Source organism: Micropterus salmoides, unplaced genomic scaffold (genome assembly GCF_014851395.1).
Source record: "Micropterus salmoides isolate LMB-PRFRI ecotype aquatic unplaced genomic scaffold, ASM1485139v1 Ms_hic_scaffold_2, whole genome shotgun sequence".
Classification (NCBI taxonomy): Eukaryota; Metazoa; Chordata; class Actinopteri; order Centrarchiformes; family Centrarchidae; genus Micropterus; species Micropterus salmoides.
Window position 1 is genome coordinate 6,410,422 of NW_024041150.1, and position 15,958 is coordinate 6,426,379.

Genomic DNA, 15,958 nt, shown 5'->3' on the forward strand with positions numbered 1-15,958 from the left:
ATAGGAAAGGGACTAAACCAGGTCACGTGTTGTTACATTTCTTAGTTGGCATTTAACATGGCTTTGTGCACTGTGTTGGTACTAATAAGTCTCACAGATATCAGAGCAGAGCAGCATGATCCTCTCTGTAACTGTTACCGGTTTAACACTACACATGAATAATTATATTCTATATGTCCTGCTCAGAGGCACTGGATCATTTCTACAGGCAAAATGCTTGTAAAATCTGCATTTATATTTATTGATTCTAATTGTGAATTCCTTATTGAATAACCCAGAAAAGGATCATGGTCTCTTTGGATTTATTAGGCTACAGGTGAGATGCAGCAGGTGAGATGCAGCAGGTGAGATGGAATAGGTGAGATGGAGAAGGTGAGATGCAGCACGTGAGATGCAGCAGGTGAGATGCAGCAGGTGAGATGCAGCAGGTGAGATGCAGCTGGTGAGATGCAGCAGGTGAGATGTAGTAGGTGAGATGCAGCAGGTGAGATGCAGCAGGTGAGATGGAATAGGTGAGATGGAGAAGGTGAGATGCAGCAGGTGAGATGCAGCAGGTGAGATGCAGCAGGTGAGATGCAGCACGTGAGATGCAGCAGGTGAGATGCAGAAGGTGAGATGCAGCTGGTGAGATGCAGCAGGTGAGATGTAGTAGGTGAGATGCAGCAGGTGAGATGCAGCAGGTGAGATGGAATAGGTGAGATGGAGAAGGTGAGATGCAGCAGGTGAGATGCAGCAGGTGAGATGCAGCAGGTGAGATGGAGTAGGTGAGATGCAGCAGGTGAGATGCAGCAGGTGAGAATCAGTAGGTGAGATGCAGCAGGTGAGAAGCAGCAGGTGAGATGCAGTAGGTGAGATGCAGCAGGTGAGATGGAGTAGGTGAGATGCAGCAGGTGAGATGCAGCAGGTGAGAATCAGTAGGTGAGATGCAGCAGGTGAGAAGCAGCAGGTGAGATGCAGTAGGTGTGATGCAGCTGGTGAGATGCAGCAGGTGAGATGCAGTAGGTGAGATGGAATAGGTGAGATGCAGCAGGTGAGAAGCAGTAGGTGAGATGCAGCAGGTGAGAAGCAGTAAGTGAGATGCAGTAGGTGAGATGCAGCAGGTGAGATGCAGCAGGCGAGATGGAGTAGGCGAGATGCAGAAGGTGAGATGCAGCAGGTGAGATGCAGCAGGTGAGATGCAGCAGGTGAGATGGAGTAGGTGAGATGCAGAAGGTGAGATGCAGCAGGTGAGATGCAGCAGGTGAGATGGAGAAGGTGAGATGCAGCAGGTGAGATGCAGCAAGTGAGATGCAGTAGGTGAGATGCAGCAGGTGAGATGCAGTAGGTGAGATGCAGCAGGTGAGATGCAGCATGTGAGATGCAGTAGGTGAGATGCAGTAGGTGAGATGCAGCGGGTGAGATGCAGCGGGTGAGATGCAGCAGGTGAGATGCAGCAGGTGAGATGGATCAGGTGAGATGCAGCAGGTGAAATGCAGCAGGTGAGACGCAGCAGGTGAGATGGAATAGGTGAGATGGAGAAGGTGAGATGCAGCAAGTGAGATGCAGCAGGTGAGATGCAGCAGGTGAGATGCAGCAGGTGAGATGGATCAGGTGAGATGCAGCAGGTGAGATGCAGTAGGTGCGATGCAGCAGGTGAGATGCAGCAGGTGAGATGCAGCAGGTGAGACGCAGCAGGTGAGACGCAGCAGGTGAGATGGAATAGGTGAGATGGAGAAGGTGAGATGCAGCAAGTGAGATGCAGCAGGTGAGATGCAGCAGGTGAGATGGAATAGGTGAGATGGAGAAGGTGAGATGCAGCAAGTGAGATGCAGCAGGTGAGATGCAGCAGGTGAGATGCAGCAGGTGAGATGGATCAGGTGAGATGCAGCAGGTGAGATGCAGTAGGTGCGATGCAGCAGGTGAAATGCAGCAGGTGAGATGCAGCAGGAGAGACGCAGCAGGTGAGACGCAGCAGGTGAGATGCAGCAGGTGAGATGCAGTAGGTGAGATGGAGCAGGTGAGATGCAGCAGGTGAGATGCAGTAGGTGAGATGCAGCAGGTGAGATGCAGCAGGTGAGATGCAGTAGGTGAGATGCAGCAAGTGAGATGCAGCAGGTGAGATGCAGCAGGTGAGATGCAGCAGGTGCGATGCAGCAGGTGAGATGCAGCAGGTGAGATGCAGCAGGTGAGATGCAGTAGGTGAGATGGAGAAGGTGAGATGCAGCAGGTGAGATGCAGTAGGTGAGATGGAGAAGGTGAGATGCAGAAGGTGAGATGCAGTAGGTGAGATGCAGCAAGTGAGATGCAGCAGGTGAGATACAGCAGGTGAGATGCAGTAGGTGAGATGGAGAAGGTGAGATGCAGCAGGTGAGATGCAGTAGGTGAGATGGAGAAGGTGAGATGCAGCAGGTGAGATGCAGTAGGTGAGATGCAGCAAGTGAGATGCAGCAGGTGAGATGGAGAAGGTGAGATGGACTAGGTGAGATGGAGCAGGTGAGATGCAGCAGGTGAGATGCAGAAGGTGAGATACAGCAGGTGAGATGCAGTAGGTGAGATGCAGTAGGTGAGATGCAGCAGGTGAGATGCAGCAGGTGAGAAGCAGCAGGTCAGATGGACTAGGTGAGATGCAGCAGGTCAGATGCAGTAGGTGAGATGCAGCAGGTGAGATGCAGCAGGTGAGATGGAGAAGGTGAGATGGACTAGGTGAGATGGAGCAGGTGAGATGCAGCAAGTGAGATGCAGCAGGTGAGATGGAGAAGGTGAGATGGACTAGGTGAGATGGAGCAGGTGAGATGCAGAAGGTGAGATGCAGCAGGTGAGATGCAGCAGGTGAGATGGAGTAGGTGAGATGCAGAAGGTGAGATGCAGCAGGTGAGATGCAGTAGGTGAGATGCAGCAGGTGAGATGCAGCAGGTGAGATGGAGAAGGTGAGATGCAGCAGGTGAGATGGAGAAGGTGAGATGCAGCAGGTGAGATGGAATAGGTGAGATGCAGCAGGTGAGATGGAGTAGGTGAGATGCAGAAGGTGAGATGCAGTAGGTGAGATGCAGCAGGTGAGATGGAGTAGGTGAGATGCAGAAGGTGAGATGCAGTAGGTGAGATGCAGCAGGTGAGATGCAGTAGGTGAGATGCAGTAGGTGAGATGCAGCAGGTGAGATGCAGAAGGTGAGATACAGCAGGTGAGATGCAGTAGGTGAGATGCAGTAGGTGAGATGCAGCAGGTGAGATGCAGCAGGTGAGAAGCAGCAGGTCAGATGGACTAGGTGAGATGCAGCAGGTCAGATGCAGTAGGTGAGATGCAGCAGGTGAGATGCAGCAGGTGAGATGCAGTAGGTGAGATGCAGCAGGTGAGATGCAGTAGGTGAGATGCAGAAGGTGAGATGGAATAGGTGAGATGGAGAAGGTGAGATGCAGCAGGTGAGATGGAGTAGGTGAGATGCAGCAGGTGAGATGGAGTAGGTGAGATGGAGAAGGTGAGATGGACTAGGTGAGATGCAGCAGGTGAGATGGACTAGGTGAGATGGAGCAGGTGAGATGCAGCAGGTGAGATGCAGTAGGTGAGATGCAGCAGGTGAGATGCAGCAGGTGAGATGCAGTAGGTGAGATGCAGCAGGTGAGATGCACTAGGTGAGATGCAGAAGGTGAGATGGAGTAGGTGAGATGCACTAGGTGAGATGCAGAAGGTGAGATGGAATAGGTGAGATGGAGAAGGTGAGATGCAGCAGGTGAGATGGAGTAGGTGAGATGCAGCAGGTGAGATGGAGTAGGTGAGATGGAGAAGGTGAGATGGACTAGGTGAGATGCAGCAGGTGAGATGGACTAGGTGAGATGGAGCAGGTGAGATGCAGCAGGTGAGATGCAGTAGGTGAGATGCAGCAGGTGAGATGCAGCAGGTGAGATGCAGTAGGTGAGATGCAGCAGGTGAGATGCACTAGGTGAGATGCAGAAGGTGAGATGGAGTAGGTGAGATGCACTAGGTGAGATGCAGAAGGTGAGATGGAGTAGGTGAGATGCACTAGGTGAGATGCAGCAGGTGAGATGGACTAGGTGAGATGCAGAAGGTGAGATGGAGCAGGTGAGATGGACTAGGTGAGATGCAGCAGGTGAGATGGACTAGGTGAGATGCAGAAGGTCAGATGCAGCAGGTGAGATGCAGTAGGTGAGATGCACTAGGTGAGATGCAGCAGGTGAGATGCAGAAGGTGAGATTCAGTAGGTGAGATGCAGCAGGTGAGAAGCAGTAGGTGAGATGCAGCAGGTGAGATGCAGCAGGTGAGATGCAGTAGGTGAGATGCAGAAGGTGAGATGCAGAAGGTGAGATGCAGCAGGTGAGATGCAGTAGGTGAGATGCAGCAGGTGAGATGGAGTAGGTGAGATGCAGCAGGTGAGATGCAGTAGGTGAGATGCTGCAGGTGAGATGGAGTAGGTGAGATGCAGAAGGTGAGATGCAGCAGGTGAGATGCAGTAGGTGAGATGCAGCAGGTGAGATGCAGCAGGTGAGATGCAGCAGGGGAGATGGAGCAGGTGAGATGCAGCAGGTGAGATGCAGCAGGTGAGATGGAGTAGGTGAGATGCAGCAGGTGAGATGGAATAGGTGAGATGGAGAAGGTGAGATGCAGCAGGTGAGATGCAGCAGGTGAGATGCAGTAGGTGAGATGGTGAAGGTGAGATGCAGCAGGTGAGATGCAGTAGGTGAGATGCAGCAGGTGAGATGGAGTAGGTGAGATGCAGCAGGTGAGATGCAGTAGGTGAGATGCAGCAGGTGAGATGCAGTAGGTGAGATGCAGCAGGTGAGATGCAGTAGGTGAGATGCAGCAGGTGAGATGCAGCAGGTGAGATGGACTAGGTGAGATGCAGAAGGTGAGATGGAGCAGGTGAGATGGACTAGGTGAGATGCAGCAGGTGAGATGGAGTAGGTGAGATGGAGCAGGTGAGATGGACTAGGTGAGATGCAGTAGGTGAGATGCAGTAGGTGAGATGCAGCAGGTGAGATGCAGTAGGTGAGATGCAGCAGGTGAGATGCGGATGTGCAGGCTTTATTTTCCTTACATTACAAACTTTAGTGCAGTTTATTGTCCGACTCTTAACTATGTTACTGTGTGTTATTGTCATCTGTTTGGACTAAACACAGGAATGAGCAGCCTCACGTGTGACTGAACAGAAATGACGATAAATGATGTGAAACGTGTTTCTTGCAGACCGACTCTCTTGACTTTAATTGTCTCCATAATAAAAGTTGATGGGAGAAATAAATGAAAGATAAATCTTTCTAAAGAAATTTGCATGGGTGGGCTTTTGTTGTTCAGACCTACTATGAACTCTGATTTAGCCAGATTTCCAAAACTAAAATCTGTTTTAAATATCTGAGATGCAGAACCTGTTGTTGTACATGCTTTTATTTCCTCACGTTGTGATTATTGCTGCTCAGCTTTTAACAAGAACCAAAAGGTACGATCACATCACACCTGGTTTGGCCTTTTTACACTGGCTCATTTAGATTTACTCATGTAGCATTTATCTAAAGCAACTGACTTAAGTGTCCTTCATTGTAACATGGCAGATGTTTCGCAGAGACAAATCTTTTTTACTTGTTTTATCTTCTCTGATATCCTGCGTAGTTAATGGTATATTTTACTGATATTTCTATTTTCATTTTATTAATAATATAAAGAGATTATGGGGGTGCAATGGGTGCTTGAGCACCTGCCCTTTTGCCCTTTGCTGCCCGCAAAATGCAAAATTTCCTTCATTTTATTTATTTAAAAGTTGTAAACTATCAGTAAAACAAATTAATAATAAATTAATAGTAAATAAAATGACCTTTCACTTTATGACCTCATCCGTGACGAGCCCTCCCGTTCAGACACCGTTAGTGCCTACAGGACACCTTCGATTCCGCAATGTGCTTGTTGTGGATTGTTGCAAAGAGAGCAGCACAGTTGTTGTGTATTACTGTGTGTCGCCTGCCTGTAGAAGTAACATCAGCTGCCAGCTAACACGCCAACACACCGACAGCTAACGTTACTTCTATACACAGATAAACAAAGGTGCTCTGTTCACTTCCATGCTCTGTTTGGGGGAGAAAAGTTTCACGGGCGTCAAGAGGTCTGATCTTTTCTATGTAATTTGACTCAAATCTTTGCACTTGAACTAGGATTATTAATTATTATTTTATTATTAATAAAAGCCTTGTGCCTTAAAATAAGTACAACAACATTGGTAAAATTCTAAGCCTATTCCTCCGACTTACTCTTTATCAGCAATTTTAAAAATTATCATTAAATTCAGAACAGTATGGAATATATTTACATATTGACAGCAACAGTAGTGTTTACAACAACTCAACTACAATAAAAACTCAGTGGAAATAGATATAAAATATCAAAAATAATAATAATAATAATAATATTCCTGACATCAAAGTAAAGAGTGAAGAACAAATGGCCCTATAAGATTTCAGAAAAATGTATGAATTGTTAAAAAACATAGGATATATATTAGCTGATTTAACAATTATGTGACCTTGAAAAGATGTAAAGATTGTTGAGTGTTTGGGACTGGCTCACAGTGGCTGACTGCTCACAGATCTGCACACCAAGAGCTGCAGGTAACATCTCATTTTCATCATTCTTTCTTTATCTGATTTTAATTTAAAACACTTTCTTTATTGTATGTTTTCACCTTAAAGTGTTTTAAGGAAAGAGAGTGAAAATACCCCACAGGAAATAAAACCTAACTGGTTTAACCTCAGTATCCTGTCCACCTACAGTCCAAAGCTGTTGCTTGTTACAGTTTGCATGTTCATTTATCTGTTTAATACGCTCTACATAGAAGAATCAAATTTACCTTTAAAAGCTGAGAGACCCACCTGAATGAGTTCCTACACCAGTGGCCGATGTTTGTCCTCTGCATCCAAACCTCAAATATGGGAAGTGATAACAAGCGGCAGGCTGATGATGATCTACAGCTGCTCTTCTAAGGAAAAGGAGTGACGTGAATATGGAAATGATGCATCATGGAAATATAACACAAAATGTTAGCGGGAGAAAAACCCGTCACACTCCTCAAAATGTATTTGACTAAGAAATGTGCATGTGACCTGCTGACATTAAATGGCCACACTGATGTCACACCTGTTGATGTTTTCTTGCTTTCCAGCAGCTTATTTCTCTTTCTAAGGAAATCAGGATTTTAAAAAAATCTAATCATACCTTTAAAATCTGTCTACTTAATGATGCTGATTATGTTTCATGAACTTTAATTTCTTAGCTGTCATCATTTACTGGAATAAAACATCAGATAATGTTAGCATTAATGTTTAATCAGCACAAACAGCAAATTAATAACAAATACAGAATGAAGTAAAAAGGTATGAAGTAAGAACTTTGTGAGCTTTTACTAGACTCCATTCCTGAAATTTCTAAGCAGTCCCACCACCTTGCTTTCTTTACCAGCAGCTGTGGCTCAGGGGGCAGAGCAGTTGTCCACTAACCAGAAGTTTCCCCCAGTCTGTATGTTGTCCGTGGACAAGACACCCCAAACTGCTCCTGGTGGCTGTGCCATCACTGTGTGAATGTGAACGAATGAATGTTTATCTCCATTCTGATGAGCAGTTGGCACTTTGGCATCTGTCCAATATTCAAATACATACCATTTACCTCACGTTCTTTATTCAATCTTCCATGATTGTTTTTATTCTCTAATGTCTCTATGGCCTAGTCCACACAAACACGGGAGTTTTTATAACCAGAGTTTTTCTTCCTTAAGCTGCTCTTCGGAGCAGTTTAGAGATGCAGCGTAAATTGCCAAAGTAAACCACCTTCGTGGTACTGAAAAACCCAGGGTTAACCCCGAAGTTACAGGCCCCTGCTGGTATTATTTATCAAAACAATAAACATTAAAGAGGTGGTATTGTGCTCATTTTCAGGTTCAAAATCCTATTTAGCGGTTGTTCCAGAACAGGTTTACATGTTTTAATTTTCAAAAAACACCATATTTTTTTCTCATACTGCACATTGCTGCAGCTCCTTTTTTCAGCCTGTGTTGAAGGCTTCGTTTTAGCTATGGAGTGATGCATCTTGTCTCTACATGATCTTTGTTGGGAGTTGCACATGCTCAGTTCCTAGTTAAGGACTACTAGCCAATCAGAAGCAGAGAAAGGCAGGTCAGTGAAAGGCTGGTTAGAGTCAGAGAGTAAGTATTGATCTGTGTGTGGGGGTTTCCTGTATACTCCAGTGTGGAGGATCCTGTCCTCTTCAGTGTGGACGGCACAGTCCAAGAAGGCCAAAGTGTGGCTGCTGAGTTTAAACGCACTTGCTGTAGGTTTTGGAGAAAATTATCTGCCGAATGAATGCAATTTTACAGATAAAGAAAGGTAGAATAACATTTCTAAATGTATTCTTTAATTGTAAATAGCTAAAGCAGACTCAGTGACCCAGACAACAGAACTAATGTGAGCTGGACAGAGTTTTATCCAGCTTTTGGGCTTTCCTCTGGTTTGGGCTAAGAAAAGATTTGAAGCTTGAACTCTCAGTGACATCTAGTGGTTTAGAGAAAATATAGCAGCAGTCCAAGCTGCAGCCCAAACACTAAAACACCTCACTGATTTCATGCTGTAGTTTTAATCCCAGTGCTCAGTAAACATCTAGAAACTATGTATTGTTTATTTAATCTATATTATTCCCCCTGCAATAATATTTTGAAAAATAAATATTAGTGTTTGTGGCAATGACCACACTCTCAATCCAACAACTTATTAACATTTATAAAAGCAAGAAATCTGGCTTTAATATTTGGCTGATAAGCAAAGCAGTGTGAAACTGCCACATATCTGAAAAGGTTTTAACTGCACTTCTCAGGGCTGTGCTCAATAATGGAAAACTAGCATATGTTTGTTCAAAGGGACTTGAGAGTAGGTCGGGTCACAGGGGCAGCAGCTCCAGCAGGGGACCCCAAACTTCTCTTTCCCGAGCCACATTAACCAGCTCTGACTGGAGGGTCCCGAGGCTGAAGATATAATCTCTCCACCTAGTCCTGGGTCTTCCCCGAGGCCGCCTCCCAGCTGGACGTGCCTGGAACACCTCTTATAAACCAGCTTCAGTAATTTCACACTGTATAAAATATTGTCCAGTTGGCCTGAGGAGTAGAGAAGACTTGTATCTGATCCAGTTCAACACGAATCTATCTCGTATCTCTACGTATCTCTTATATTTTACAGTCACATTTATTCATTGACACTTTTGTCTAAAGTGACTTATGAATGAGGAAACTTTGTTTTGTCTGTAAAAAGTCTGAGAAGCAGACAGTAAAACAGGAAGCTGCTGCAGGGGATCACTGACACCATCTGTTAACTGACAGATTAGTAAACTCTGCAGCACTTTGAGGCTTTCATCTCAGAGCTTTCACACTTTGAACTGTATGTTTTCCTTTTTAGTACACTCGATGGTTGATCCGCTGTTCATCAGACTGTAGTAAATGAACACGTTTCAGGACATTCTCATCTTCCTGACTGAGAAATGTGTTGGAGTCACGTTTAGAAGAGAAGTACGGCCCGTTGTGTTTATTAATGAGGTCAACACCTGCAGAGTTTCACTACAGTAAATTAGCTTCATACTCAGTCTAAGTAATTCATCGACTCAGACATACTATGAATTACGGCACGGATAAAACCAACAACTTTTCATTTTCTCTGATCATCACAGTCCTGCAAACTACTGCGTTGCTGATTAGTGGGCCAAACAAAGCTTAACTAGCTAAAGAAGCATCCATGGCTGTTGTGACAGCCTCTCTTTCACACAAATACCAGTATAAACATAGAAGAGAGATTTTCTGATCTATTGTTAGAGTTTTAGTTTAGTTTCCTTGACTGTGTCTCAATTAGTGTTTTTATTTCTCGTACTTCTTACTTCATCTTATCTCTTCTCTTCTTACACTTGCTGTTTTGAGGGCATTCACACTGAGCAGTATGGCAGAGACTGTGGAGACTGAAACGAGGGCCAAAGGCCTCACGTCCCTCCCTTACAGCCCCACACACTTTTAAAATCACTGCTCGTCAACTCGTCTACGTCCCCTTCCCTAATGAAAACATACAGAACCAGGTCTGCTAGAGGACTGGACTGAATGAATGTATAAACCTGAATTGCTGACAACAAGAGGTCAATGCCCCCACCCCCTGGAGGAGCTACACACTGACAAAGCGTCTAGTTGGCACATGATAATACAGGTGTTTTTATTCATAGGAAAGTCATATTGTGTTAAAAACAGCAGCTGCTTAAAAAAAGCTTGAATGTGTCTGCTTGGATTTCACTGTTCTATGGCCCCTCCCTTGAAGGTGTAGTTACTCTTAAAGCTCACTTAGGACGAGGTCCTGAAGCTCGGCTGAACAGAAACATTTAGATTTACAGCAATGGAGAAAAGGGTCCTGCCTTACGTGCGACGTGTCTCTTCAGACCTACGTGACTCAAGAGGGCGCCATATTGTTCTTTCATTCACTACATTCATTTTGCACTCTGTCACCAGGAAGTCCTGCATCTCACCAACCCCCACAGAACATCTGCATGTACTGTTTGGCTACAGAGGAGAGATTCACATTCTTGCACATAATGTTCAGCAGATTTATTGCCCTCCTCCTTTAGATGAATAAACTTTGATGCTGGGTCGAGTCTGTCCACGTTCAGAGTTTTGTCTCCCCTGTTTGTTATCTGTGTGTCTGTCGGCGTGACTTTCCTTCCTCCACGTCTCCTGGCTGCTGGCTCCACACACCTGTTCACAATCCACCAATCGTCCTGCTCACCTCACTCACCTGCCTCTCATTAGTTTGCTCACCTGCAGTACATCAACTGCAGTTTTCCATCCACTCTTCACCAGATGTGTTTTCAGCCTTAGTGATTCTCTCAGTCAGCAGTTTGCTCTCTGGTGGATTTTGCTTGTTGTGCCTTGTCTGTGCTTTACCTGTCTGCTAACATCTGTCTCTGGTGCTGCAGGATCATCACATGCCCGTCTGCCTCCTGTATGCTTCCTGCCAGGCTCGCTTGCTCCTTGAGCCACATAGATCCATCACCTCCACTCTCTCTCCGCCTCCTCTGGATTCCCCTGCCACCACATTCATTCTCCCACCTGGTTTGCAGCAAAGACTTACGGTACAACAAGTCCTGCGTTTGAGTCCAGCCTGTTAGCAAACACAACGTACCTGTGTAGCGGTGTAGATGGGCAGACGGTTAAGTTTGTGTTTCAGAGGACCCAGGAGCAGACACACACTCTGAAGTTTGTTGAGAACAAGGTATTTTAATGAGCAACACAACGAGGCTGGAGAGGAAAGGGGAGCGTGGCTGACGATGGTGGGAGGCTGGCTCGCTGACTGAAGAGGAGTAGTGGTCTGAGGTGGTCTGAGGAGTCTGGGGTGCAGAATATGGAACAGGAGCCGAGGAGACAAAAAAGGCACGTGAGCGATACAGTGAGAGAGTACTGGAGAATACAAAAGACAAACCAGTTTTCTGGGCAGAGAGAGTAAACGAAACCATCAGGTGACGAATGGCAGGAGAACAGGAGCGTCTGAGTGGAGGAGGTGATTGGGATCAGCTGTGGAGCTTTTTAGAAAACTGTGATTCACAGATTTTGAAACACACAAGTGTAACAGAGAGTGGATTTTGCTGCCATGCTGGTAAAGCAGTTCACGTTGGAAACCATGTCATTATTTTAAGACAAGCAGAGTCCATCTTTCATTTCAAGCCTACAGGAAGAGTTTGAGACTCAAAGCAGCTCATCTAAACTTACAGCTGCGGTGACGACAGGCAGCCATCTCAGGACCACAGAACAGAATAATGCATATTTGTGCCTTTCTCACGTCTTCAGAAGAGGAAGTGCAGATTAACAGGAACATGCTGCATCTTTTTACTTACTATATTCACTGTAGAGAAACATTAAAGGGGAACAAATGAGAAACCCAGAAAGTCAGACTGTATTTGTCTGTAACATGTTGAGGCAGATGGCCGTTGATCCTGAGTCACAGTTCAGCTCGAGGTTTCTTTGCCTCTAAGCGTGGCTCATTTAGTATCATTAATTAGTAAAGCGTTATCAGAAACAGAATATTTATGAACAGAATCAATATCACTTTCTTCCTCATGTGCTAGTTCATCTGTCAGCAGGTGTTTGCTCATGGTGGGAAGTGTTAATAATATTACAGAGAGGACGGCCTAGACCCGCGCCACATGAAAAATTCAATCAGACAACTTTTGTTTTTAAGTGGGGCTATATAAATAGAATTGAACTGAAATTTGAATCATAAGGCAAGAGGTCCAACACTATCATTAAAACAATCAGAGAACTTGGATGGTAGCTGTACAGTACATACTGGGTCAGACCAATTACACTGAGTTTAATTTGTTCTTCTCTCATTCCCTAAATATGATGTTGGCATGTAAAAAATAGTACCAGCTTTTTTAGAAGAATGTGATTCACAGATTTTGAAACACACTAAGCACGACTAACAGAGAGTGGATTTTGCTGCCGTGCTGGGAAAGCAGTTCACTTTGGAAACCATTCAATGGTTTTGAAGACGAGCAGAGTCCATCTTTCATTTCAAGCCTACAGGAAGAGTTTGATACTCAAAGCAGCTCATCTAAACTTTCAGCTGAGGTGACGACAGGCAGCCATCTCAGGACCACAGAACAGGATAAAGCATATTTGTGCCTTTCTCATGTCTTCAGAAGAGGAAGTGCAGATTAACAGGAACCTACTGCATGTTATCACTTACTATATTTACTACAGACTGTTTAGCTGCAGAGGACAACACACCAGACTTTGCAGTAGGGAACTCTTTCAATTGGGGTATCAGAGCTTTCAAAGGTAAATTGTGTGACATTACTTTTATATGTAGAGATGATAAGAACTTTAAACAGTCATGAAGATGGATGTGCAGGAATATAAAACTGAAAGACAGCAGTTTGTGATTTGATATGATTGTGGGTAAACTATAGGTACACTGTGTTTGTGTGAACTTCACCTCACAGCTTTAGTGATGTCACTGAACAATGTTAGGTAGATATTAAAAACCTGCTCCCTTTAATAACCTGATCTCTCAAACAGGTTTCACTCTGAAGAATGGAAGGTCTCTACTCTAACCCTGATTTCATCCCGAATGTGGTGACATACGTAATCGTCGCTGTCGGCCTTCATCTGACGCTTCTGGCCATCTATTCTCTTTATTCTATGGTATGTACATTCTGACTGAGAGTTATTTATTTCCTGTCTGTGTCGTGTGTCTGTCCTACAGTCTGTCTGTCTGTAAAGGATCTGGATCTGGTTTGGGGGCTAGGTCCCCTGGGGGCTTACAGGAATAATTGACTCCATAATTAAAATGTCCATGAAGCTGATTGGACCCTAAACAGATGCAGTTTCCATGTGTGGCTCCATCCAGCCTTCTCTTAAACTGTTGAGGTTAATGGCACCATTTAGTTACAGCTCAAGACAAACATCAAATAGTCAGAGCAGTTTGTGCAGCAGTATTTGAGAGGAAATTGTGAAATCTGGAGGCATTAATTTTGTATTTTGTTTTTTGAAAACTATTTGATGGATTGCATTCCTATCTAGTTATCATGCTGGAGATAATGTGACTATTTCTGAGGATGACTGCGGTGCAGCTGAAACTATTCATGTACTTTATAAGTGAGTTTTTCATTATTAGCTGCTGAGAGTCTGAAGTAGCCTAATAGGCTACAGGAGAATTTCAGCACTTTATCATTTATTGATGAAATTCCAGTCTGCTAAATGATGAATGAGCAACGCTGTATAAAATGTGACACAACGTATTGATCCTTCCTCCACTCCTGTTTTTAAAGACTTTGTCATGGTCCACGTTGGCACCCATTCATGTTTCTACAGCACCACTGGATTAAAATGGAGGCTCTGCTCGTTATTTACCCACGTAGTATCAGAGCTCAATAGATGATTTTTTTTCATCCCCACGCAGGCGCTTCCATCAGGTTCAACATACCTGAGTTGATTGAACTAATTCTGATCATCTGTTCAGGAAACTTTCCCAGCTCACTCCCACCTTCTGTTAACATGGCTCCTCTTCTTATTTGTGCGATCCTCAATATAATACGTTTACAATGAGGAGAGATTCTCACCTTGCAAACACAAACATGAGCCTCAAACTGCGACTCCAGTCTGGATAAATCCAGCTCATGTGTTTGAGACAGAATGCTTCATATCTGTTGCTGAAAAACTGCTGCAGAATCTGCAGGAAATCTGGTCCTTAGTCTTGTTACTGCAGTGATTGGCCAGTGGGTCATATCTGAGATTTCTGTTGGATGAAAAAGTCAGAAATGGCTCTGACTGCAGCTGCTGGGCAGAGCAAGATGACAGATTTGGGAGGAGGTGGACTTCACAACATGTTTCCAACTGCTTGTTGACTTTTACCAATGTTTTCCTGCAGGTGAGAAGAGATCATGTTGCTCCCATCTACGTCATCAACCTTCTCATTAGTGACTTGATTCAGCTCTGCTTCATGATTGCTGATGTGGTACCAACTGTGGATAGGTGGACACATGAGATCTTCGTATATATTTACATCTCTGCTCTGTTTGCCAGTGTTTACTTCATGGTCTGCATCGCCCTGGAAAGGTATCTATCTGTCTATCCAGTATGTGTGGAGCTCCTTCTGTGTCTGAACATTATATTAGTTTATAACTCTGAAGCTCCTCAAAGACTTTGTGTCCATCTTGTATTACAGGTATTTGGTCATCGTCCACCCGCTGTGGTACCGCTTCAGACGAACCATCAAGACCTCTGTGGTGGTCTGTGTCCTGGTCTGGGTCCTTTCTGGTGTCTGTGGCGTCCGTTTCTATTTCTTTGTTGAAAATCTGGTGACACACATAATGTTCATCATCCTCCAGCTCCTTCCCTTCCCGCTGTTAATCTTCTTCCTGGTTGGGACCCTCAAAGCCCTGTCTGCTTCCATCTCAGTCCCCTCTGATGAAAAACGTCGAACTGTGGGAGTTTTGGTTCTGTTGCTGCTTATTTACACGCTGCTGTTCCTGTCCAGCATCCTTTGGTACCTGAGTTTAATTCATGACAGGACCAATTTAATTCTGTGTCTTATGATTGTCAGGTTCAGTCCTCTTGCAGACTTGTTCCTGTATGTTTCATGAGGAAAGGGTTCATAGACAAGCTTTTGGCCTCTGTGTGTTGCTGCAGAATGGACAGCAATGATATCAGCAGTCCATCAGTATGAATGATGACAACATTTCCACAGTCAGCTTCATGTAGGCAGAGAAAGAGGGAGAGAGAAAGGGGAGGAAACAGGAGGAGAAATGGAGGCCAATAGAAAGGATAGAGACGAGACAGATCCTGTCATCTACTGAGACCATTTCCAATAAGACACCTAACTGTAGAGACCAGGAAGCACTGTTTGGACTCTGCTGTGGGAGAAGTGGCTGCTGGGAAATGTTTTGGTCAACTTGCTCTGGTTCACTGTGATGGCTTCAACACATGGAAATAAAATGTGTTTTATTAGTTTGGAGCTGGAAGTTGATGTCTGTCATTATTCTCCTTTCATCCCAGAAGCAAAGCAGATATTATTTTCTTTTAGATGAATGTTTTTAAATGAGCAAGCATTTCATTAGTGTATTTTATCTGCATGATGAAGTCTGGTTTTGATGTGTGGGCTGTTACTGTTGCATACAGTATGTACAGTATACACACACAGGCCACTTTATTAGGTACACCTGCACACATGGCAGCAGCTCAGTGTATTTAGGCTTGTAGACGTGGTCAAGACAACTGAGGGTCTGAGTATTTCAGAATCTGCTGATCTACTGGGATTTTCACACTCAACCATCTCTAGGGTTTACAGAGAAAGGTCCGAAAAAGAGAAAATATCCAGTGCACCATTTTAACATTTTAATGTTATTATAATAATAATACATTTGCCCCCAAACCAGATCCTTTACAGACAGACAGACTGTAGGACAGACACACCA

At 44.6% G+C, this 15,958-nt stretch overlaps 1 protein-coding gene across 2 annotated transcripts in view; it reads left to right on the plus strand.

Annotated features, from left to right (window-relative positions):
- The window catches only part of LOC119911392 (G-protein coupled receptor 4-like), a 31,993-nt gene extending 16,773 nt beyond the window's left edge, over nucleotides 1-15,220 (plus strand). Inside the window, exons 1-4 of one of the 2 annotated variants that reach the window (XM_038730284.1) lie at nucleotides 9,870-12,821; nucleotides 13,062-13,187; nucleotides 14,413-14,600; nucleotides 14,710-15,218. In XM_038730284.1, coding sequence (XP_038586212.1) covers nucleotides 13,077-13,187; nucleotides 14,413-14,600; nucleotides 14,710-15,127 — 717 coding nt within the window. In that variant the 5' untranslated portion in view covers nucleotides 9,870-12,821; nucleotides 13,062-13,076 and the 3' untranslated portion in view covers nucleotides 15,128-15,218. Of the gene's footprint in view, nucleotides 1-9,869; nucleotides 12,822-13,061; nucleotides 13,188-14,412; nucleotides 14,601-14,709 lie in introns of those variants that run through there. The other variant, XM_038730282.1, reaches the window with a different exon arrangement.
- The last annotated feature ends 738 nt before the right edge of the window (nucleotides 15,221-15,958 follow it).